A 26,659-nucleotide genomic window follows, 5' to 3' on the forward strand; every position below is an offset into this window, starting at 1 on the left:
AAACGCGACATGGTGTCCGATCTCAATTCCAGCCAAAAAAGTCAAATGGCGCTGCTTCCCTTCCGAGCTCTGCCATGCGCCCAAATAGTCGTTTACACCCACATATGGAGTATCAGCGTACTCGGGACAAATTGCACAATAACTTTTAGGGTCCTGTTACCTTTGGGAAAATAAAAATTGGGGGTGAATAGATCATTTTTGTGGAAAAAAATATGATTTTTCAATTGTACCGCTGTACGTTATAAACTTCTGTGAAGCCCTTGTGGGTTCAAAGTTCTCACCACATATCTAGATAAGTTCCTTGGGGGGTCTAGTTTCCAAAATGGGGTCACTTGTGGGGGGTTTCCACTGTTTAGGTACATCAGGGGCTCTCCAAACGTGACATGGCGTCCGATCTGAATTCCAGTCAATTTTGCATTGAAAAAGTCAAACGGCGCTCTTTCCCTTCTGAGCTCTGCCATGCACCGAAACAGTGGTTCCCCCCACATATCAGGTATCAGCATACTCAGGACAAATTGCACAATAACTTTTGCAGTCCAATTTCTCCTGTTACCCTTGGTAAAATAAAAAAAATTGAACCTGAAGTATTATTTTTGTGAAAAAAAGTTAAATGTTCATTTTTTTTTTTTTTTTTTAAATATTCAAAAAATTCCTGTGAAGTACCTGACGGGTTAATAAACTTCTTGAATGTGGTTTTGAGCATCTTAAGGGGTGCAGTTTTTAGAATGGTGTCACTTTTGGGTATTTTCTATCATATAGACCACTCAAAGTGACTTCAAATGTGATGTGGTCCGTAAAAATAAAATGGTGTTGCAAAAATGAGAAATCGATGGTCAACTTTTAAACCTTATAACTTCCTAACAAAAAAAAATTTTGGTTCCAAATTTGTGCTGATGTAAAGTAAACATGTGGGAAATGTTACTTATTAAGTTTTTTGTGTGCCGTATCTCTGTGAATTAAGGGCATACAAATTCAAAGTTGGAAAATTGTGGAATTGTCAAAATTTTTGCCAAATTTCCGTTTTTTTCACAAATAAACACAAGTTATTTGAATGAAATTTTACCACTAACATGAAGTACAATATGTCACGAGAAAACAATGTCAGAATCACCGAGATCCATGGAAGTGTTTCAGCGTTATTACCTCATAAAGGGACAGTGGTCAGAATTGTAAAAATTGGCCCGGGAGTTAACGTGCAAACCACCCTTGGAAGTGAAGGGGTTAAAGAAACCTGCTCTCGACCCATCCTGCACAAACAACTAGAGACTAGAGTTGAGCGATACCAGCCGATACTTGAAAATATCGGATCGGAATGGATTGGCCGATCTTAAAAAAAAAAAAAGTATCGGTATCGCCGATTCCGATACCGGGAACCAATGCAAGTCAATGGGGCCAAAATATCGGAATTAAAAAAAACCCTTTTTTTCCTTGTAGGTTAATTCTACATGAAGAAAAACAACTAAGAATAATGTTTAATATATTGTGGGAGGTGGAGGAGACATTAAAGCCATAGAGGTTTAGCCCAATCAAATGGAATAGCATGAATTAAACTTTTTTTTTAAAGACGTTAGGAGTTACAAAGATATTGACTATGTTAGCCTCATTTATATTTTGCCAGACATGTATGTCTTCTTCTTCTTTCTTCTTCTTCTTCTTCTTCTTCTTCTTTCTTCTTCTTCTTCTTCTTCCTTTTTTTACCTTCTTCTTCTTATTCCTTTTTTTACATTCTTCTTCTTCTTCTTCCTTTTTTTTTACATTCTTCTACTTCCTTTTTTTACATTCGTCTTCTTATTCCTTTTTTTACATTCTTCTTCTTCCTTTTTTTAAATTCTTCTACTTCCTTTTTTTACATTCTTCTTCTTCTTCCTTTTCTTACATTCTTCATATTCTAATTATTCAACAATTATTATTCTACATATTCAACTTCTTCATCTTCTTCCTATTCTTCTTCATCATATTCTTGTTTGTGTCAGGCATTCCTGTAGTTGTTATCTAGAAAAGTTAGAAGTTTACACCTTCCGTTTTGCCTGTCACAAAAGATTTACAACAGGATTTGTCCGCGTTCAGTTTGGCCTGCAGCAGCAGGCCTTTTCCAGGGGCACCACGAGGAGGAACGGACTCACCCCCATACACTGCTTAGTCGTCTTCTGCTTATAAATAAGATAATATCATTTGCTCAGAGTATTAGTCTTATGCTTAATGTTCTTCTGCTTTGTTTTTTTATGCTTCTTTGTCTTCTCTCTCTTGTTGTTCTGCATCTTGGTGGTTCTCTTCCTGTTCTTTGTCCTCTTGAACCAGCTGACGGTACTGGCACCCGTAGGGGCAGCAGAAGGAACAACAGCCAATGGCACTACCGAGGACCAGCTGACGGTGCTGGAACCCGGTTACTAAGCAGGAGGTACCTGTGCTACAAAGCACTACCAAGGACCAGCAGACGTTGCCGGAACTCGGATACCGAGATGGAGGCACCTAGGCCAAAGGCTCTGACGAGAACCAGCTGACGGTGCTGGAACCCGGAGGGGTAGCATAAGCTGCAAGAGCAAATGGAAATAGCGAGGACCAGCTGACAGTGCTGGCACCCGGACGGGCAGCAGAAGGAATAAGAGCCAATGGCACAACCGAGGACCAGCTGACGGTGCTGGAACCCGGTTACTAAGCAGGAGGTACCTGTGCTACAAAGCACTACCAAGGACCAGCAGACGTTGCCGGAACTCGGATACCAAGATGGAGGCACCTAGGCCAAAGGCTCTGACGAGAACCAGCTGACGGTGCTGGAACCCGGAGGGGTAGCATAAGCTGCAAGAGCAAATGGAAATAGCGAGGACCAGCTGACAGTGCTGGCACCCGGACGGGCAGCAGAAGGAATAAGAGCCAATGGCACAACCGAGGACCAGCTGACGGTGCTGGAACCCGGTTACTAAGCAGGAGGTACCTGTGCTACAAAGCACTACCAAGGACCAGCAGACGTTGCCGGAACTCGGATACCGAGATGGAGGCACCTAGGCCAAAGGCTCTGACGAGAACCAGCTGACGGTGCTGGAGCCCGGAGGGGTAGCAGAAGTTACCCCTGAAAAGCAAAGTTGGCATGCCGCAAGCTGGTCGCAGTTACCGAATCACACAGTCCTACAGGGGGTGCTTGTCCTACTGGCACTACGGAACAAGCCTTTCTTACCAGAACCCGCAGTCCACATAGGAAGCACCTAAACTGCTGGCACCCTAGCCTCGGCTAACCCAACCGCAACACGACATGGCAACTTGGGGTGGCAAACTTGACATTGACACTTCCCGGAAACAGCAGGCAGGGCTGGAACCAAGCTGGGCAGGAGGGAGTACCCGTGCCAAAGTCAGTTATGAGCAGCAACTGGCGATGTTGGAGCCCAGGGACTAGCACTTAGCAGGCTGAGGCCTGATGTGCTGTCAATTGGGAGGCAGCAGGACAGATTGCCATCAAAACAGCAGGGGAACAGCTGACGTTACTGAACCCCACAAACACAGGAGCTAGTGTTTTACTCTGTGAAGACGGCACTTCCGAGCAACAACTGGCTGTGTTGAAGCCCAGGGACAAGCACGGAGCAGGCTGAGGCTGCATTGAAGAAATTTTAAGATTGGTTGTAGACTTCTACTAATTTTAACCAAGCTCCACTTAGGCCTGTGGCTTCACTGATTTTCGTATTTCCCCTGTCCTCCAACCCCGCCAGTTACAGCTCCGAAGTGGCGTCTGCACAATCCACACTTGTTCCTGTGTTACAGGTGTTCAGTCCGGTCAGTTAACTAGTTATGGGAATGTGGACAGAGCAGGCGACATTGCCGGACACACATCAGGGGATTAACTGACCGGACTGAACACCTGTAACACATGAACAAGTGTGGATTGTGCAGACGCCACTTCGGAGCTGTAACTGGCAGGGTTGGAGGACAGGGGAAATATGAGAGACAGTGGAGCCAGAGGCCTAATTGAAGCATGGTTAAAAATCAGTAGTGGTACGACTGTGTAGGCAGCAGGAGACTTTGCCATCCACACAGCAGGGGATCAGCTGACGTTACTGAACCCCACTGAGACACGGGAGCAAGTGTCTCTTTCCGTGTGGACGGCACTTCCGAGATACAACTGGCTGTGTTGAAGCCCAGGAAATAGGAGGGTGTAGGCAGAGGCCTACTGTCTTTGGAATGTGGAGACAGCAGGAGAGACTGCCATCCACACAGCAGGGGATCAGCTGACGTTACTGAACCCCACTGAGACACGGGAGCAAGTGTCTCTTTCCGTGTGGACGGCACTTCCGCGCTACAACTGGCTGTGTTGAAGCCCAGGAAATAGGAGGGTGTAGGCAGAGGCCTACTGTATTTGGAATGTGGTGACAGCAGGAGAGACTGCCATCCACACAGCAGGGGATCAGCTGACGTTACTGAACCCCACTGAGACACGGGAGCAAGTATCTCTTTCCGTGTGGACGGCACTTCCGAGCTACAACTGGCTGTGTTGAAGCCCAGGAAATAGGATGGTGTAGGCAGAGGCCTACTGTATTTGGAATGTGGTGACAGCAGGAGAGACTGCCATCCACACAGCAGGGGATCAGCTGACGTTACTGAACCCCACTGAGACACGGGAGCAAGTGTCTCTTTCCGTGTGGACGGTACTTCCGCGCTACAACTGGCTGTGTTGAAGCCCAGGAAATAGGAGGGTGTAGGCAGAGGCCTACTGTATTTGGAATGTGGAGACAGCAGGAGAGACTGCCATCCACACAGCAGGGGATCAGCTGACGTTACTGAACCCCACTGAGACACGGGAGCAAGTGTCTCTTTCCGTGTGGACGGTACTTCCGCGCTACAACTGGCTGTGTTGAAGCCCAGGAAATAGGAGGGTGTAGGCAGAGGCCTACTGTATTTGGAATGTGGAGACAGCAGGAGAGACTGCCATCCACACAGCAGGGGATCAGCTGACGTTACTGAACCCCACTGAGACACGGGAGCAAGTGTCTCTTTCCGTGTGGACGGCACTTCCGAGCTACAACTGGCTGTGTTGAAGCCCAGGAAATAGGAGGGTGTAGGCAGAGGCCTACTGTCTTTGGAATGCGGAGACAGCAGGAGAGACTGCCATCTCCACAGCAGGGGAACAGCTGGCAGTGCTGAACCCCACTAACACTTGAACGAATGTGTTTGGCTCTGTGGTGATGACACTTCTGAACACCAACTGACGCTGTTGGAGCCCAGGATCAGGCGTGGAGCAGGCTGGGGCCTACTGGATTTTGGCAGGTGTAGGCAGCAGGAGACTTGCCATCTCCACAGCAGGGGAACAGCTGGCAGTGCTGAACCCCACTAACACTTGAACGAATGTGTTTGGCTCTGTGGAGACGACACTTCTGAACACCAACTGACACTGTTGGAGCCCAGGATTACGCATGCCGCATGCAGAGGCCAATGGGCAGCGGTTTTTATGGAGGTTGTTGACTACTACTGATTCTAACCATGCTCCACTTAGGCCTCTGGCTCCACTGTCTCTACTATTTACCCTGGCCTCCAACCCCGCCAGCTACATCTCTGAAGTGGCGTCAGCACAATCTACACTTGTTCCTGTGTTACTGGTGCTCAGTCCCGTCAGTTGATCTCCTGATGTTTGTCCGGCAAGTTCGCCAGCTCTGTCCTCATTCCCACTACTGGTTATGGGAATGTGGACAGAGCAGGAGACCTTGCCGGACACACATCAGGGGATAAACTGATGGGACTGAGCCACAGGAACACAGGAACAAGTGTAGATTGTGCTGACGCCACTTCAGAGATGTAGATGGCGGGGTTGGAGGTCAGGGGAAATAGTAGAGACAGTGGAGCCAGAGACCTAAGTTGGGCACGGTTAAAAATCAGTAGTGGTTTGAATGTTGATGGAGCTGGTGACTTTGCCGTCCACACAGCAGGGGATCAGCTGGCGTTACTGAACCCCACTAACACAGGAGCTAGTGTGTTTCTCTGTGCAGACGACACATCTGAGCGACAACTGGCTGTGTTGAAGCACAGGGATTATAGTTCAGGTTGTAAAAAAATGAACACACCAGCAGACCTGGATACAGTTGCCAACCACTAATTTAGTGTGTAAGAGGAATGGCAAAGTCTTTGGAGATCCAGGCCTTGTTCATTTTCAGAAAAGTCAGCCGGTCAACATTATCGGAAGATAGTCGCGTGCGACGGTCTGTTAGTACACCACCTGCGGCACTAAAGACACGTTCCGATACTACACTGGCAGCAGGGCAAGCCAGCACCTCCAATGCATACTGGCTAAGCTCTGGCCATGTATCCAGCTTAGAGACCCAAAACTTGAAGGGGGAAGAGCCATCTGGGAGTACAGTGACAGGGCAAGACATGAAGTCTGACACCATCTGACGGAAGCGTTGCCTCCTGCTGACTCGAGGCGTCGCTGATGGTGTAGACAATTGTGGTGGACACACAAAACTTTGCCACATTTGGGCCATAGTGGTCTTGCCTTGTGCTGCGGCGCTGCCTCTGCTCCCTCTTTGTGCAGAGTTTCCTCCACTGCCTCGACGCACAGAGCTGCTTTGTAAAGCACTAGCAACAATGCTGTCGGGTGGAATGGAAAACATTATGGACTGCACCAGTGACTCTTCGTACTCCCGCAGTTTACGCTCCCGGTTCAACGTTGGTATGAGCCTTTGTACGCTGTCCCGGTAGCGAGGATCTAGGAGGGTGTACACCCAATAATCAGCCGAGACGAGAATGTGGGCGATGCGGCGGTCGTTTCTCAGGCACTGCAGCATGAAATCAACCATGTGCTGCAGACTCCCAACTGCCAAAGAACCGCTGTCCCCTGTTTGAGGCGTGACCTCGGCCTGCTCTGCATCACCCCACCCTCGCTGTACATACTGAGTAGAGGTTTGTGTACCTCCCTCCTCTGGAGAGATGTCTTCCTCCTCCATCGACGACTCCTCATCTTCCTCACAAAGTGTCCCCTGCCTAGGCCTTTGTGAGGAAACACGTAGCGCAGACTGTCCAGAAGCAGATGGCATTTGGGACTCCTCATCCTCCACCTCTTCCGAAACCTCATCCCTTAGTGCTTGCAGTGTTTTGTTGAAGCAGGCAGATAAGGGGGACAGTCATGCTGACTAGTGCATCATCTGCACTCGCCATCCGCGTGGATTCATCGAAGGCACGCAAAACGAGGCAGATGTCCTTCATAGAGGCCCACTCAATGGTGCTGAAGTGTGAACGGCGCACAGTGCGACTTGTTTGCGCCTGATGCAGCTGGTACTCCATGACTGCTGCCTGCTGCTCACACAACCGCTCCAACATATGTAACGTTGAATTCCACCGGGTGGGTAGGTCACATATGATGCGATGTTCCGGAAGGCCAAATCGTCGCTGCAGAGCAGCGAGGCGCGATCTTGCCGTGCTGGAACGCCGCAAGTGAGCGCACTCTATGCGGACCTTGTGCAACAGTGCATCAAGATCCGTATAGTCCCTCAGAAAGCTCTGCACGACCAAGTTAAGCACATGTGCCAGACATGGGATGTGTGTGAGGTTGCCTAGGCTAAGAGCTGCCACCAGATTTCGGCCATTGTCACACACTATCAAGCCTGGCTGGAGATTCGCTGGCCCAAACCACACATCGCTCTCCAGCTTGATAGCATTCCAGAGCTCCTGCGCTGTGTGGCTTCGATTCCCCAAAGAAATTAATTTGAGTACAGCCTGTTGACGTTTGGCCACGGCTGTGCTCATATCAGTCGTAACAGGCTCCTGCTCTGCTGTTTCTGAGGAACTTGAGTAGGAGGAGGAGTCTGTGTACAGACTGGAGTCCTGCAATCCGTGGCGTTGGAAGAACACGTACAGCGCCACTCTCCAGATCTGTACCCGGCTCCACAACATTGACCCAGTGGGCAGTGAGGGAAAGGTATTGTCCCTGTCCATGGTTACTGGTCCACGCATCGGTGGTCAGGTGGACCTTGCTACTAACGGCGTTTAGTAGCGCATGTTTTATTTTGCCCTCAACATGTTTCTGCAGGGCAGGGACGGCTCGCCTGCTGAAATAAAAGCGGCTGGGCACGTTGTATTGGGGGACTGCCAATGCCATTAAGTCCCGGAAGGTGTCAGTGTCCACCAGCCTGAATGACAGCATTTCAACTGCCAGAAGTTTGGCAATGCCAGCATTCAGAGACTGTGCTCGGGGATGGTTTGCCGAGTAAGGGCGCCTTTTATCCCATGCCTGTGCTACCGATGGCTGTGATGGATGGGAACGTGCTGCTATGGGTGGAATCTGACAGGGTCTCCGGACAACAGTGGCAGAGGTTCTTCCTTGGCGATCCTGTGAGGAAGCCGAACCAGCAGTGTGTGAGCTGGAGGAAGAGGCCCCAACATGAACTGAAGAGGTGGTAGGTGGTGCTGTACGTTGGCCTACGTCTTCAGGGTGTCTCTGCAACTCCAACTCGTGCTTGGTGCGCACATGTTTCCACATATTTGTGGTATTGAGGTTGCTGACATTTCTCCCTCTTTTGACTATCTGATGACACAGCTTGCATTTGACAAAGCAAATGTCATCTGCAACTGTGTCAAAAAAGGACCACGCACTGCAAGTCTTGGGAGCGCCCGTTTTGCCTTTGGAATGAGGAATGCTCCTAACGGGTGCCGAAGTGGAGGGTACAGGCAACCAAGTCTTCCCCCTCCCTCTGCCTCCTCTTTTGGCCGGTAGGGGAATCTCTTCCTCCGAGCTGCTCCCACCACCTTCCTGTTGCTCACGCCATGATGGGTCAAGGACCTCATCATCTTCCCTCCCCTCTTCAAACAGCTGCTTCTCCGGGGTTGTCTCGCCAGCACCGTACGCACCAGAAAGTGGCAACTGAGTCTCGTCATCATCTGATGCGTACTGAGGTGTGCTGACCATAGGAACTGGCCCACTCGCCTCTTCAGATTCAGAGGGACAAAGAAGTTGCGCATCACTGCATACTCCCTCTTCTTCACATTCAGGAATGCTGCTTGGCTGGCCCCCTCTTTCCAAGCCAACAGATTCCGAGAACAGAAGTAGAGACTGTGATGGCTCCTGTCCATGTCTCTCTGACTGCCTGGGCACTTTGGCAGGTGGTGAAGAGACAGATGGTTGCTCTTCGGTGCTCTGGTCCTGAGAGGCTGTGGAAGTAATTGAAGTCGATGCGTTAGCTGCCATCCATCCGACAACGGCTTCAATTTGTTCCTCCCACAGCAGTGGGGTACGTTGAGGTCCTACAAAGCTGCGCATAAAGGACTGTTGCCTGCTAAAACTGGGGGATGCTGATCCACTGGTGCCCGCAGCAGGCCCAGAATCCCCACGTCCTCTACCTGCAGAATCCCCACGTCCTCTCCCTGCAGAATCCCCACGTCCTCTCCCTGCTGAAACTCCACGCCCACGCCCACGCACCTTACTCCCTGCCTTCTTCATCTTGCCAGACTGCTTAAGATAGGCAGAAAAGTACAACGGGGGGCCTTAGTGTGCTTATTCCTGAACAGCTGGTTACAGGTACAAGAAACACTAATTTTATGAAGTGTGTGTGTGTGGACTACACTTTAATAGGAGCTGATGTGGCCTACACAAGTTCCAAATGTAGTGTTTGGTGAACTTTTTTTGTGGTTTCTTTGTTGGAAACAAACTCAAAGTATGTGAACAAAGAATTGAAACTGATGGTATCACCAACTTTTTGGAGCTATTACAATGCAGGCAGGTAACCTACAATGCAAAAGATGAGGCTCCAAAAAAATTGGGTAATACTAATCTGGCTGCGCCGGCAGGGCACAAGCCAGAAAAGAAGGCTCCTCTATCTACTCCTATATAGTGTTTGCAACCAACCAGTGTTGATGGATACGGATGGATGCACACTAATAGGAGAAGAAAAAATGAGCTGCACTCAAAGACAAATATGTGTGAGGCAGTGACGCACGTTGAGCGTCCTACAACCAGACGTAGCTGCAGGACACTCTACTCAGCGTGAGCTGCACTCACACACAGAGACCTCTCAGACAGCCGTCAACAGTGCAGCTAAGTGGGCACTGGCACTGACAGGCTGCAGAAAGGCTCCGCTGTGTACTCCTATATAGTGTTTGCAACCACCGTAGATGGAGACGGATGGATGCACACTAATAGAAGAAAAAATGAGCTGCACTCAAATAAAAATATGTGTGAGGCACTGACGCACGCTGAGCGTCCTACAGCCAGACGTAGCTGCAGGACACACTACTCAGCGTGAGCTGCACTCACACACAGTCAGAGACCTCTCAGACAGCCGTGAACAGTGCAGCAAAGTGGACACTAGCACTGAAAGGCTGCAGAAAGGCTCCGCTGTCTACTACTAGTGTTTGCAACCAACGTATATGGATACGGATGGAAGCACACTAGATTGAAATTATGTAAAAAATGCAGCTCAAAAAATAAAAGATGTATGAGGCAGCAGTGATCACACTGGGTGGCCTACAGCCTGACGTGGCTGCAGGACCCACTCCACAGCGTGAGCTGCACTCACACAGCCCTTGCAGACAGCTGTGAACACTGCTGCTAGGGCAAAGAAGGCTACAGTGGTGGTTTATGTAGCCTGGGTAAAGCACTAGATGTTTGGTGGAATCGCTATTTCTAACTGTCCCTCACAGTCTTCTACAGCAGCCTGTCCCTAACTGAATTCACAGCAGAGTGAACCAGAAATGGCGGCTGCGGTGGCTTTTATAGTGCATCATGACATCATTTCGGCAGGCAATCACAGCCATGCCAATAGTTAACATGCCTACATGCCTAACAGGATGTGCCCACACTTCGGAGGATTCCCATTGGCTTAATCAAAGCAAGCAGGCTCATAGCATGATGGGAACTTCCGATTCCGGAATCCGATATGACAAAAGTATCGGAAGTCAGTATCGGAATTCCGATACCGCTAATATCGGCCGATACCCGATACTTGCGGTATCGGAATGCTCAACACTACTAGAGACCAGTCTCCAACCTCCCCTTCATCTCTAAACTCTTGGAGCGCCTAGTCTACTCCCGCCTTACCCGTTACCTCTCCACTCCCTCCCTCCTAGACCCTTCACAGTCTGGCTTCCGACCCCTACATTTGACTGAAACTGCACTCCTCAAAGTTACCAATGACCTTCTGACAGCAAATTGTAACGGTGAACACACTCTGCTCGTTCTTCTCAACCTTTCTGCAGCTTTCGACACTGTTGGCCACCGTCTCCTACTCCATAGGCTCCAGTCACTAGGCATTAAGGACATCGCTCTCTCGTGGTTCTCTTCCTATCTCTCTGACCGCTCCTTCAGTGTTTTGTTCGCTGGCTCCACGTCATCTCCTCTTCCTCTTGCTGTCGGGGTACCTCAGGGCTCAGTCCTTGGCCCCCTTCTCTTCTCTCTCTACACGGCTCCAATTGGACAGACCATCAGCAGATTTGGCTTTCAGTACCATCTTTATGCTGATGACACACAGCTAAATACGTCATCCCTCGACCTTACCCCCGCTGTACTACAGAACGCCAGAGACTGTCCGCAGTCTCCAACGTCATGTCCGCTCTCTATCTGAAACTCAACCTCTCCAAAACTGAACATATCCCTCTCCGTGGGTGGCACCATAATAACACCCCAGCAGCAGGCGCGCTGTCTGGGCGTTATGTTTGACACCAATCTCTCCTTCACATCCCATATGCAATCTCTTGCCTGCTCTTGCCATTACACCTAAAGAACATCTCCAGAATTCGCCCTTTTCTCACCATGGAAACAACAAAAACCCTCACTGTCACATTGAACCACTCGACTTTCCCCTCTCCAGTCCATACTTAATGCAGCAGCCAGGGTCATCCATCTGGCTAATCGGTACTTGGACGCGTCCGCTCTTCGCCAGTCGTTACACTGGCTGCCCATTCAAGATCCAATTCATAGTACTTGTTCTCACCCACAAAGCTCTCCACAGTGCGACACCCCCTACATCTCTCTCATTTCTGTCTATCGGCCTAGCCGACCGCTACGCTCTGCAAAAGACTAACCTCTGCACTAATCCGCCCCTCCCACTCCCGACTCCGAGACTTCTCCTGCGCTGCGCCAATCCTCTGGAATGCTCTACCCCAAGAAATTAAGACTATCCACAATTTACAGTTTCAGGCGCTCCCTCAAAACACATCTATTCAGAGCGGCCTATCACGTTCACTAATCAAAATCATTTTATGTGTAAGTGTGCGTGTGTAGCCCATTCACTATCTCTATTCCCCACCTTCTCAAGATAGCTGGACCATCATTGTAAATACATCATTGTAAATACACACCTGTACTTTGTATCTCCCCCACCACATTGTAGATTGTAAGCTCTCACGAGCAGGGTCGTCTTATTTTACTTTAATTATTGTATTGTTAACGATGTTACTTATGACTTGTGTTTTGAAACTGTTAATCTGTAAAGCGCTGTGGAATATGTTGGCGCTATATAAATAAAGATTATTTTTATTATTATTATATTCCTGTGTTTTTGTTTGTCCTCCCACTTTTTGAAGATTGACCACAGTTTCCTGGCAGTGAACCCAAGATTTCAATGTTTTGTTTACTGAGCCACTTAAGTTCTCACTTCTGCCTTGTGACATAGTGCATAGATCATAATTAAATTGCTCCTGGGTCGGTAACATCCTCCAAGAGCAACTTCTTTGAAGATCCCATTCTTCATTCATGACAATGTTTTTAAGCAAAATTGTGAGTGATCCTACTCTCGCAATCCTACACATGAATGGTCTTTAGGTGCTTTTCCTTTTGGCATATCACAGGACTTATGGTAGTGCTCACCTTTTCTTCTCTGAATAACTGTTCTTTTAAATGTTCCAAACTATCTGAAGGGGGCTTTATTAGAGGAAATATATTTACCCCAGTTTTCTGCAGTCCAATCCCTGTATTTTCTGCTAAGTTATTTCCCCTGATGAAGATCGCTTTAGAATGTGTGGGACATTTGGAAGAATGATTGTCTGTAGAAGAAAAGGTGAGTATTTAATTGAGCACTCAAAACCACAAAATGTTTAACTGGATATGTATTTTCTTGACAGGGCAATTCTTCTACTCAACCGGCAAAAGCAATCTTTCATTGAAGCACATATATCTAGGAAGCCAAAAAGATTAAGTGCTTTAAAAATTGCTGTTGAATTTCACAAAGGTAGGGTTTGTTCTGCTGGCTTATCAAATTGATATGTATTGTGATTTTGATTTTCTGGGTTAAAAATTTGCCACCACATAAACAAAAAGCATAGCAGGATACCTTATTGCTATGTGCTTACTGTGGAAAACTAGCCAATTAAATATTTTTTAAGAGTTTTTATGGAAAAGGGAAAAAAAAAAGATTACATTTTTTTAACATTATGCTGTAGTTTGCTTGATTAATACAAAGTGAACCCAAAACATATGTATGGGTGTTTATATTATGCAAGAAAAACACCATCGGGCCGATTAAAATAAGGTTTCTATCCCTCAATTCTGACATAAAACGCCTTAAGAAGTCACTAAATTTTGCCACAAATTTTGTGACTTGGTCTATTCACACTATTCCCATCCACCTTCTCTAAAATAAGTAGAGCAAGAATGGGGCGTGAGTTAGTATGCCCAACTAACTCTTGAAAATTTTGCCAAAAATGCACTGAATTCACTAATTGGTGTGCGCCTCTTGATGTACTAGGAGGTTTTTACTCCTGCAAGCCCCTTCATTAAGACTGGCGCAGACAACACCGGTCTTAGGCTATGTTCACACGTTGCGTTCTTTTAGCGTTTTCACGGCACTTTTCCTCTGCGAAAACGCTAAGAAAACGCATCCCATGCAATCCTATTGGATTCTGCATTGCTGTGCTAATGCTGCGGATTTTTCCGCTACGGAATCGCATAGCGGTAAAATCCACCGCATGTTCATTATGCGGAACTGCGGCGATTCCGCACCCATAGGATTGCATTGAAACACTCACTTTACGCATGTGGCTATGCCCACCATGCGTAAAGTGAGCGCTTCATGTGCAGATGGTACCCAGGGTCTGGAGGAGGCTCTCCTCCATGCCCTGGGTACCATATCCCTGTAAAAATAGAAAATAGTGATATAATCACCTTCTGATGGCCCCCTGAGTCCTTCCCGCCTCTCACCACGCTGCCAGCATCTTCCGGTCCCAGTGATGCTTTGTGCGAATCACCGGAGATGATGTCGCGCTCTCGCGAGCGTGACGTCACAAAGGTCCTTCACGCAAAACATCACTGGGACCGGACGATGCCGGGAGCGCCGCTGAGATCGGGGGTCATCGGAAGCTGAGAATATCCATTTTTTTAAAAATTATTTTTAACAACCTATCTTTTACTACTGATGCTGCATTGGCAGCATCAATAGTAAAAAGTTGGTCACACTTGTCAAGCACTATGCTTGACAAGTGTGACCAACCTGTCAATCACCTTTCCAAGCGATGATTCAAATCACTTGGAAAGCGCAAGCATTCTGCAAGCTAAAAACGCTTGTGTTTAGCGGGAAAACGCATGCGAATTCCGCTTGCGTTTTACCCGCGGTGGGAGCTGCGGAAATGTTGCCGAAATTTCTGCAGAATTTCCGAACGTGTGCACATAGTTAATGAATCTGCTCTTATAACCCCAGAAAGCCAAAATGTGACCTCTTGCAGAGTATAATGTTGTGATTACAAATAACTAACTCATGGAAAGTTGATCTGAAAGTGAATACTTTGAAACTGATTTTGAAATATGCTTGTGTTAATATACAATCCAGTTTAGATCTGACTAATACCAGACCTCATCCCTCTCCTCACCCCATTTAAAATACAAGAAGCTCTGTCTTGCATCTACAGTTAGGTCCATATATATTTGGACAGAGACAAAATTTTTCTAATTTTGGTTCTAGACATTACCACAATGAATTTTAAACAAAACAATTCAGATGCAGTTGAAGTTCAGACTTTCAGCTTTCATTCGAGGGTATCCACATTAAAATTGGATGAAGGGTTTAGGAGTTTCAGCTCCTTAACATGTGCCACCCTGTTTTTAAAGGGACCAAAAGTAAATGGACAGATTAAATAATTGTAAATAAAATGTTCATTTCTAGTTCTTGGTTGAAAACCCTTTGTTGGCAATGACTGCCTGAAGTCTAGAACTCATGGACATCACCAGACGCTGTGTTTCCTCCTTTGAGATGCTCTGCCAGGCCTTCACTGCGGTGGTTTTCAGTTGCTGTTTGTTTGTGGGCCTTTCTGTCTGAAGTTTAGTCTTTAACAAGTGAAATGCACGCTCAATTGGGTTGAGATCAGGTGACTGACTTGGCCATTCAAGAATATTCCACTTCTTTGCTTTAATAAACTCCTGGGTTGCTTTGGCTTTATGTTTTGGGTCATTGTCCATCTGTAGTATGAAACGAAGACCAATCAGTTTGGCTGCATTTGGCTGGATCTGAGCACACAGTATGGCTCTGAATACCTCAGAATTCATTCGGCTGCTTCTGTCCTGTGTCACATCATCAATAAACACTAGTGACCCAGTGACACTGGGAGCCATGTATGCCCAAGCCATCACACTGCCTCTGCCGTGTTTTACAGATGATGTGGTATGCTTTGGATCATGAGTTGTACCACGCCTTCGCCATACTTTTCTCTTTCCATCATTCTGGTAGAGGTTGATCTTGATTTCATCTGTCCAAAGAATGTTCTTCCAGAACTATGCTGGCTTTTTTAGATGTTTTTTTTTTTTTTTTTTAGCAAAGTCCAGTCTAGCCTTTTGATTCTTGATGCTTATGAGTGGCTTGCACCGTGCAGTGAACCCTCTGTATTTACTTTCATGCAGTCTTCTCTTTATGGTAAATTTGGATATTGATACGCCTACCTCCTGGAGAGTGTTGTTCACTTGGTTGGCTGTTGTGAAGGGGTTTCTCTTCACCATGGAGATTATTCTGCGATCATCCACCACTGTTGTTTTCCGTGGGCGCCCAGGTGCTTTCTTTCTTTCTCAGGATGTACCAAACTGTAGATTTTGCCACTCCTAATGTTGTAGCACTTTCTCGGATGGGTTTTTTCTGTTTTTTCATTTTAAGGATGGCTGGTTTCACCTGCATGGAGAGCTCCTTTGACCGCTGGTTTCCTTCACAGCAAAACCTTCCAAATGCAAGCACCACACCTCAAATCAACTCCAGGCCTTTTATCTGCTTAATTGAGAATGACATGATGAAGGGATTGCCCACACCTGTCCATGAAATAGCCTTGGCGTCAATTGTCCAATTTTGGTCCCTTTAAAAACAGGGAGGCACATGTTAAGGAGCTGAAACTCCTAAACCCTTCAACCAATTTTAATGTGGATACACTCAAATGAAAGCTGAAAGTCTGAACTCAAACTGCATCTGAATTGTTTTGTTTAAAATTCATTGTGCTAATGTCTAGAACCAAAATTAGAAAAATGTTTCTCTGTCCAAATATATATGGACATAACTGTATATTCCAAGTTATTCCAGCAGCCTTAAGTGGGTTTGAGGTCAGAGTCCTGTGCATTGAAGTATGTTCACGCAAACCTTTAATAAACCCTTTAATGACCGCCAATACATCTTTTTACTGACCTGAGCTATAAGAAACTAACATCCCCATACTTGTAACAAGCAGCTGTTGGCTGGGCACTATAGCTGACAACTTTCTGCATTAGCCACGATCAGCGTTTGCAACATCCATGTCTGTTTAACCCCTTTTATCAGTGATGGCGAACCTTTCTGAGACAGAGTGCCCAAACTGTAACCTAAAACCCAATTATTTATGACGAAGTGCCAACACTGCAATTTAAATTATCAATGTGCAAGAACACACTGCAGTATTGGCACATATGCATTGCAAACTGAGCTTTGCTTGACTTGACTCCACTTTGAACTGATCGCTGCTTTGAAGTTTTCTAACAGTTCAAAGCAGCACTCTGCAAGAGGAAATAAAACATTTCTTTGCCATTCTGGGCAAAATCCAGAATTGCAGGTTACACAGGTTTAAAAACAGTAACAATAGTGTGTGATGAAAAATGTGTAGTGGCCATCTCAAGGTACTGCAGCGCTGGCCTCATTCAAAGTGAATGAGAACTGCTCAGCAGTGACCGTCATAAGCACTGCACAAGGGGAGAGTCAGCAGCTGCCAACTCTCTTCCCTTTACAGCGCTTGCCGTCCCTAAACCCTGATGATCAATTCTATCATATCAACAAATCATTGATTTTAAACTTACCTTTGCAGTGATGTCGTCTGTTCAGCAGGGGGGCTTCAAGCTCACGCGTGCTTATCACACACTGGAAATGAGCTACTCACTGCCCTTTCCAGACACAGCAGTTGGATTGACCTTTAGGGAAAAAAAATGCACAATATTAGATTCTTAGATAGATTTTAGCATGGAATGCAAGCAGATTCCACGCTGAAATCCACTTCTATAATTAAAAGTATGAATATCTCTAATCTCTAGCCACAGTCACACAAATGTGATAACATTGAGGCTGTGTGCCCACGTTGCGGTTTTTAAGTGTTACCGCAGCGCTTTTAGACAAGCGTTTCTGCTGCGGAAATGCTTAAGAAAAGCATCCAATGTAATAATAATGGAATCCGCACATGTTGTGCTAATGGTGCGTTTTTTTCCGCTGCGGAAACGCTAAGCGGAAAAAAACGCAGCATGTTCATTAATTTTGCAATTGTATTGCAAAAACGCGTAGGAAAGCGCATGTGAAAACGCTTAACAAAAGCGTCAAAAACGCTTACAACAGCGCTTCATAAAACGCATGCGATTTCCTGGGAAGAGGCTGTGCGTTTCCGCTCAAGAATATTCTGCATAAAAAACGCTACGTGGGCACATAGCCTTACTGTATCTGGCTGCTGCCAGCTTCTGAATCCTGGGCTGGCTTGGAGATGGCTGGCTTGTGGACAGCACCTGGCAAGATTGGCAGGCTAGAAGGCTTCACCGTGAACTGAAAAAGTATAAATATTTGCTGCGGCTCCATATTTGACAAAAAATATTTTTAAAAAATCGCTGGCGGTCAAGGTGCTGAGATTGCAAGCAACCGCCAAACTAGTAACAGGTACACACTCCCATCATCCCCATCATTGCCATCTCCCCATCATTGCCTTCTGCATCACTTCCATCATCCCCATCATTGCCTCCTCCATCACTCCCATCATCCCTATCATTGCCTTCTCCATCACTCCCATCATTGCTTCCTCCATCACTCCCATCATCCCTATCATTGCCTTCTCCATCACTCCCATCATCCCCATCATTGCCTTCTGCATCACTTCCATCATCCCCATCATTGCCTTCTGCATCACTTCCATCATCCCCATCATTGCCTTTTTCATCTCTCCCATCATCCCCATCATTGCCTTTTCCATCACTCCCATCATCCCCATCATTGCCTTCTCCATCCCTCCCATCATTGCCTTCTCCATCACCGCCTTCTCCATCATTCCCATCATCCCCATCATTACGTTCTCCTTCCCTCCCATCATTGCCTTCTCCATCACTCCCATCATCCCTATCATTGCTTTCTCCATCACTCCCATCATCCCCCATCATTGCCTTTTTCATCACTCCCATCATCCCCATCATTGCCTTTTCCATCACTCCCATCATCATCCCCATCATTGCCTTCTCCATCCCTCCCATCATTGCCTTCTCCATCATCCCCATCATTACGTTCTCCATCCCTCCCATCATTGCCTTCTCCATCACTCCCATGATCCCCATCATTGCCTTCTCCATCACTCCCATCATCCCCATCATTGCCTTCTCCATCACTCCCATCATCCCCACCTCCATCCCTCCCATCATTGCCTTCTCCATCCCTCCCATCATTGCCTTCTCCATCACTCCCATCATTGCCTTCTCCATCACTCCCAACATCCACATCATTGTTTTCTCCATCACTCCCATCATTGCCTTTTCCATCACTCCCATCATCCCTGTCATTGCCTTCTCCATCACACACACACACCTCTCCGTGCGTTCGGCAGCCTCCTCCTGCGCTTCCTCCTCTTCTCCCGCGCTTCCTCTCACTGGCACACAGCGAAGCAGAGCTGGATGATGATGTCATCAGCCGCGCCGCTGAATGTCGTGTGAGGAAGGACAGCGCACTTACAGGTTAGGGCCGGTGATGCCGTGTGCCAGTAGAAAGTGCTCTGCGTGCCCTAGGTTCACCATCGCTGCCTTAGATGCTGCTGTCAATAGTTACTATATCATATAAATGGTTAACAGAGTGTGGGGGCTTCCTCTTCTCTTTTCTTTTTTAACTGTATAAATTTTTATTAAATTTTTCAAGTATAACAATTGAAAATAAGGATGCAAAAAATCCAAGCAAATATTCAGAAACATTTTCTAGATATTAAATTGCTGTAAATTAAAGGAGCTACTAGTCAAAACACAATACTATAGAGTAGTAGGGATTTCTCCTTCCTGTGGTGAAAAAAATAAAATGCAAGCTAATCCATTAAAAACTAAAATGTAGCTAAGCTTTCTTGTAATGCTTTCAGATGAATATATTAGACACGATTGTATACTAGTGCCGACATTACAGACAAAAGTTAGGATAGAGAGGAGGGGGAAAAGCACAAAACCTGTAGTAGTAAGGAGAAAGAAGAAGCTTAGGCGCCATTCTGAGCCAATAATAGTCCCAAGGGGCCCATACAATGTCAAATCTAGGGGGGGGCTTCCTCTTTATCCCCGTTGGTGCCCTGATATCATAATTGTTTGGTCCTCATGTTTGCCATGGCAATTCATGGCCAAAGAACGGCCTTAGTCTCCCAGCTATAGCGACCTGTTCAGAAGTTAGTGACATTTAGATGGTAACAATACACTTTTTCATTCCTGTTATGCCACTTTGCATTAATTCTTGAAAACCACTTGGAGGGTAAATAAACTACCTGACAGCAGTTTTCAATATGTTGGGGGGTGCTCTTTTTAAAATGGTATCACTTGGAAGTTTTCCAGTATGTAGGACCCCTAAAGTTACTTCAAACCTGGATAGGTCCGTAAAAAAATAAATTTTGTAAATTTACTTGAAAAGAAAAATTACAGCTACATTTTTAAACCACCTAAAAAGCTAACAAAATAAAATAACATTTTATACATGGTGCTGATGTAAACCCGACATAAGGGAAATGTTATTTATTGATTTTCTGTGGCATATGACTCTCTGGATTAAAGAGATAATCATTCAAATTTTGAAAATTTTTTAATTTTTTTTCAAATTTCTGATATTTTTATAAATAAACACAAAACATATCAACCTAAATTTACCATTATCATAAAATAAAATGTGCCACGAAAAAAACAATCTCAAAATCACTGGGATTTGTTGAAGCGCTCCCGAGTTATTACCACATAAATTGACACTGGTCAGGTTTCAAAAATTTGGCCTGGTTAGTAAGGAGTTAAACCATGTCTTTTTTATATATCACAAACTTATTCCGCTATGTCTAAAATGTCTTTGTTTTTACATAAATCCAAAACCTGAAAATTGATAACCTTTATGCTTCAACAACCGTTGGCCCCACATTATTCTTTTCAGGTTGAGCTGTTAAATTCATTAGTTATAAAGGGAATTCTAGATGCTTTAGGTCAGAAAGTGTAGTAATTTTTATAATGCAATTAAAAGTGCTTATATTCTGGGAAGCTAGACCCTAAGAAACCCAGTCTAATACTGCATTTTTGTAAGAATCAATTCTTGGTGTAAATACGATATCATGACAAAAGATTTTTGTACTGCATTTTGCAATTAGATCCAGCTGTCCATCAAGATCTTCCTCATCCAGTTATAGCACATCTTGCTGCGTTTTTTGACCTCTGGGACATGCTTGTGTGTGAATTCCTTGAGTCTAGCCTTTCTCCGTTGACAGATGAAGTAACTAGCAAGGTAGGATCAGGTTTATATGTTTTAGTGTTCATTTGTAAGCAAAGAATTTGTACAAGTTTACTATGTCTTTTCTATCCTGAAATTGCAAAAAGTAAATTCTTTACATTTGATAACTGCTGTGTGTATAAAGTTAGTAAAAGTTTAAGTTAGTAGGTTTAGTTAATTTTTATTGCAAGTGCTATTTCCTACATAAGCATGATATAATTATATTTTAAGTTCCCATTCCAATCACTATAATGAGGCAGCAGAGTTACTCTGGACTCCATCTGGCCTCTGTTCAGGGATGTCCTTCTTTTCAGAAGTGCACAAAACTGGACCACGCTGTTATGCGCACTTAAAAAGGACACCACTGGATCACAGGTCAAACGGCGTCCACTGTACCTCCATCTTCCTCATTTATAGGGAATCTTCCCCCCTGGGGTTCTGTCTGAATCACATTTTTCAGAGATTTACATAGAGAGCACTCGGCGCAGGTTAAAGGGAACCTGTCACCCCCCCTCCAGGCGTTTTTAAGTAAAAGAGCCACCTTGTGTAGCACTAATGCTGCATTCTGTCAAGGTGGCTCTTTTATTTAGCGTCCCTTCCACCGCCGAAATAATCGTTTTTAAAATTGGTCAGACATACCTGAAGTTTGTCAGGGGGGCAGGTCTTTCCCCTTCTGACAGAGACGCCTCACATCCGTCAGTCATGTCCTGCTTTTGAATTTGGCACCGCCTCCTCAGCCCATTTCTTTTTCTCGCTCCTGAGCTCGGCAGAGTAGTGGTGCAAGCAGGACCTGTGAAACCCATGACGTCAGCACCATGTGACCAGGAGGGGCGGAGCTCAGCATAGCAGTGGTGCAGAAGGACCTGTGATAACGTCAGCACCATTTGACCAGTAGAGGCGGAGCTCAGCATAGCAGTGGTGCAGAAAGACCTGTGATGACGTCAGCACCATATGACCAGTAGGGGCGGAGCTGAGCAGGGCAGCGGTGAGGCAGGACCTGTGGTGACGTCAGAATATTACAGGCAAGCACGAGAAAAAGAAATGAACCCTGAGGAGGCGGCGCCAAATTCAAAAGCAGGACATGACTGACAGATGTGAGGCGTCTCTGTCAGAGGGGGAAAGACCTGCCTCCCTGACAAACTTCAGGTATGTCTGACCAATTTTAAAAACTATTATTTCTGCGGTCTAAGGGACGCTAAGTAAAATAGCCACCTTGATAGAATGCAGCATTAGTGCTGCACAAGGTGGCTCTTTTACTTAAAAATGCCTGGAGGGGGGTGACAGGTTCCCTTTAAATGTGAACCTAGCCTTAGTGTGATCTTTAGGAGGCAGAATGAACAAATCAACAGCATGTCAAGAATTGATGTTATTTATTGTTTACACCATTCCTGGTATGTATCAGATTAGACTACTTTATTGTTTGGGGTTGGTGCAATTGCAGTGATACCAGATTTATATTTTTTTTCTGTATAGCAACTATCACACACTAAAAGACCCTTATTTTTTGGCAACAGCAAGCTTTTGCATCTCAATATTTTGAGAGCTATAATTTTATCATTTTTCTGCCACTAAACATCTGAGGGCTTATTTTTTTTGTGAAAAGTTGACATTTTTATTGGTACCATTTTGGGGCACATAACATTTTTTGATCGCTTTATTTTCTAATTTTTGGGAGACAGAATTAATAAAACCAGCAATTCAAGAAATTTTTTTTCCTTTTGTTTTTTTTTTTTTTATGATCCGCGTGTGGTAACATTCATTTGAGAGCTTTTTTTTTAGGGACAGTACAATTCCAGCGATTCCACATTTATAATTTTGTTTTTTTGCCACTTTTACACAATAAAACTGTAAAATAGTTTTTTTTTTTTTGCTTATATTCAGAGACCTATAACTTTTTCTATTTTTCCACTGATAGAGCTGTATGGTGGCTTTTTTACGGGACAAGATGAGGTTTTATACATTCGTCTTTATTGAGTTTTGTTCTGCAGTATGATGAAAAAGCATAGTTTTTTTTTTTTGTCTTTTTTTTGCGGTGTTTACTTAAGGGGATAACAAGTGTGACTTTTTATAGATCTGACCGTTTTGGATGTGACAATATCAAATGTGTTTTTTTTTGTATTTATACAAAAATGTGTGTATGTATTTTTACTTATTTTTCTGTACTTCCATTTATGGGACTTTATCTGTTTTCAATATGATCGCTGGTAAACTGCATTTCAATGCTGTACACCTGTCAATGATTCACTGACAGAATCCTCAAAGACCATGCTCTCATCATGGTTCAACAGGCTTGCCATAGCTGGCGCACCATGGGGCCATCATAACTACTTCGGGTTGCCATGACAACGATCGTACCCTCGTGATGACCTAGCGGGAACGCTGATCGAACGAGAGAGGGAGCTCCCTTCCTCTTTACACCCCCTTAATTGTTGCGGTGATATCGATGGCAACTTTTAGAGGGTTAAACAGACTGGGGCGGGGTGGCACTGCTCCTGGCAGTGAGAGCCGGTGTTCGGCTATCACATAAACCGAGCTTCCAGTGGCGATTGCAGTTTTTGGGAAAGGTCAGAGATGTCCAGCGCCTGCGTGCTGCAGTACTTATGTGATGGAGCCATGAAGCAAGAAGATGGGAGGCGCCAGACCAAGACCATCAGACCGCACCGCCCTGCAGGGGAGTATAATAAACTTATTTTTCTTCCCTTGCAGGTCGGATCGGGGGCTTATCTACAGCATTATAGAATGCTGTATATAAGCCCTGAAAGGTAGTGGCCGTAATTCGTATCAGCCAAACCTGGTGACAGGTTCCCTTTAAAGTCATACATTTGCTGATTCTTTCTTTCTAGGTTTTCTCCTGCCTCAGGTGGCGTGATAGGTTCAGACTGATATCTGAAAATGTTGGCTTGGAGCATGATGATCTTGCCTTGTTAACCCTTCACTGGAACTGGGTGGCGAAACATGCTGTGAAACAGATTTCAGAAATCTTCATTGGAGAATTGGAAAGGTTGGTGACCAAATTTTTAAAAACAATACAAATAAAGCGTCATTTCAAATAACTTTTCATAAAAAGCGATCAGGTTTACATGAGGAATGTCCTCATTACTGCCCATTATACGATTTGTATCGTGCATTTTTCAGAAATTTCCCATTAATGTACTCTCTCTGATTTTCAGTTGTCTCTAAGCTAGTGGTCGTAGAAAAGCTACTATGATGTGTCCCATAAATTCATAAATTTCTCACAGAGACTTAAGTGGTTCCTGCTCGTCTTTCTTTGTGTAGCATATTTAGAAGCTTCATGGAGCAGCATTGGAAGATATTATACAGCAGTACTGAGCTATGTGGTTGTGAGTCCAGCGTTGTAGTGAGATAGATTGTTTGAAGGTGCAGCATACTTCTGTGTGCTCCATCTTCCCATCTCCACAGCCTTCAGTACGCTATGTAACACGACACCTCTGTTTGCTGGTGTCTTTCTTTCTTTAATGAATACTGATTTGAACAGTTTGTAAGATTTGCTAATGGCTCCAGCTCTGCTGCGAGCCTGAGTGAGTGTCAGTGCTCTGATCCTCCCACATAGCTGTGGAGGAGGCAGGGAAATTTAATTTCTCCATCTCCTCTGATGCTGGCGTCGGCAGGAATCGGACTACACTCGGGTGATATCAGAGTGCAGGGTGATGTTTCACATGCACCCATAGACTTTTATGGGTGTGTACGACCCGAATTTCCCGTTCAATCGCAGCTTGTTGCCTTTTTTTCCCCATTCAACTGCTATCCAATCAGAGCAGTAAAAGAAAACGCCATTGAAAGCAGAAACATAGTATTAAATTGGTTTGAATGCAATCCGATTAAAAAATCAGATTGTATTTGTCTGATTTAATCAAAAGTGGGAGCGAACGCTGAATGTTTAGTTCATGAGATGGAAGGGGAAAAAGTGGCCCATAAATCAAGAAAGAAGCAGAATTCTCTAACTTAAGATACATTAAAATATTCTTATTTGCTTGTAGTGTTTGTTGAAACAGTCACTCTATTTCAAGTGACTCAAATCTGAATATTTTTTTACCAGACATATCAGGATATTAATGGTCTGTGGTGTTTTTTGAAATGCTACTTCAGTCAATTAATCGAAACTTATTTTACAGATTTATAAAGCTTTGGAAGCCTGAATTTTGGGCTTCTATGACATTACATTTGTTATCTTTTCTCAGGCCAGACTTAAGATAATGAGATGAGGGAGGCACAATTTTGTTCAGAATTGTGCAGGCTTTAATTTAATATGTCAGAAGACAATATTTGTTGATATTTTGTTTTTGAGGAGTCAAATTCTAAATTTTGATGGGCCCAAATTTGTTCAAGCTTAACAGCATACCTTCTCCAATATATACTTTCTTCTATAGACACTGTATAATCCACTTGCTGGTTATATTCCTTTCTAGAGGGCGGCTCATCCCTTACCCAATATCTGGCAATTAATTTCCTGGCCATGTACAGTAGCCTCACCACTGCCAACTTCTTTGAGATATTAATTCCTATTTATTCGGACTCCCATGACAGCACCACGAGAGAGGGGATCCGCCCTATAGGAACAGGAAACCTACAGATACAAAAGGGCGGCACCTCTCCCACGCATCAGTTGGTTTCCTGTTCCTGAGGGGACGGGATCCTACAGAAGATTTGGATCCCAGGCCGGCCAGCCGACTCCGGTAGCGAGGGGGTCTCCTACCTCGGCCTGGTTCGGATTTCCTGGAGGACGCCACGGTGGCCCAGGATGGGTGTCACGGCGGTGGCGTGGACAGCAGGGAGCGGCGTCCGGAGGATGTCCGTCTCCAGGAATTTAGCCGCCGCCGGTAAGTATACCCCCCCCGGGGATTCCCGGCTCCGGCGGCGCATATGGGTTGGCAGCGCTGGGCAGGGGGCTGCGACCGGGCGCTGTTCCGGAGCTCCCGGGCGTCCCGCGGGGCTTCCGGCGTTTCCGGGGTAGCGGTGACGTCAGGGGGCGGGCGGAGGGGGCGCTTCCGGGTCAGCGCGCCACTGCGCATGCGCGGCGATTCCAAGATGGCGGCGCCCATCGGAAACACCGATGGCGCGAGTTCGGGCGCCAGCTGGGGTAGGGAGCTCCTTTAAGGGGGGGGAGGGGCGCGGCATGGATACTGCTGACCGGAGGAGGGGGTATTTAGGCGGGACCCGGGCAGGGTTCCTTGCCTTGGCCACATTACTACATGCAGCAGTGTGCAGCAGCAGCAGTGGTGGTAATGGAAAGCGATCGAGAGCAGCAGCAGAAGCAAGGGCAGCAGCGGCAAACATCACTGCCGCCCCTGGATGACCTTCGGCAGGTCAAACAGAAAAAGAAAGGGTCCCGTGACAGTAATGCGGGACGAAGTGACCAGTCCACTCGTAAGAGCTCCTCCAGGCAGACAGGAGCATCGGCTGAAAGAAATCCCCCTCGTTCTCCGGGAAAAAAAGCTACAAATAAAAATAAACATAGGGAATGCGCACTCTGTGCATGCCCATTACCGGACGCGTGCCTCAAAAGATTGTGCCCCCCCTGTATTCAGCAAACGGTGGCAGAAGAGTCGCCTGCAGTAGCGGCGAGTTTGAGAGACATTGTCAGGGTAGAAATGAGGGAAACCCTAAAGTCCTTGTCTCAGCCGCAAAGTCTAAGGGGCGAGGTCCCGGCGGAGTCTGATTCCTCGGCAGAGTGGAGAAAAAGCAGAGACTCCCAGGCTTCATCTCCCTCGTCCTCCTCAGGAGAAGAGGACTCGGGGCGATTTTGTCTGCCTCTTGACCGGGTAGACAAGCTGGTCAAAGCAGTCAGAGGGACA

At 45.9% G+C, this 26,659-nt stretch overlaps 1 protein-coding gene across 2 annotated transcripts in view; it reads left to right on the forward strand.

The window, feature by feature from the left end:
* The window catches only part of MDN1 (midasin AAA ATPase 1), a 476,296-nt gene that overhangs the window by 255,204 nt on the left and 194,433 nt on the right, over positions 1–26,659 (forward strand). For both annotated transcript variants that reach the window (XM_073589565.1, XM_073589566.1), the window contains exons 52-54: positions 13,027–13,133; positions 20,728–20,861; positions 23,690–23,847. In XM_073589565.1, coding sequence (XP_073445666.1) covers positions 13,027–13,133; positions 20,728–20,861; positions 23,690–23,847 — 399 coding nt within the window. The remainder of the gene's footprint in view (positions 1–13,026; positions 13,134–20,727; positions 20,862–23,689; positions 23,848–26,659) is intronic.

Source organism: Dendrobates tinctorius, unplaced genomic scaffold (assembly GCF_039654945.1).
Source record: "Dendrobates tinctorius isolate UK_male_01 unplaced genomic scaffold, ASM3965494v1 ptg000111l, whole genome shotgun sequence".
NCBI lineage: Eukaryota > Metazoa > Chordata > Amphibia > Anura > Dendrobatidae > Dendrobates > Dendrobates tinctorius.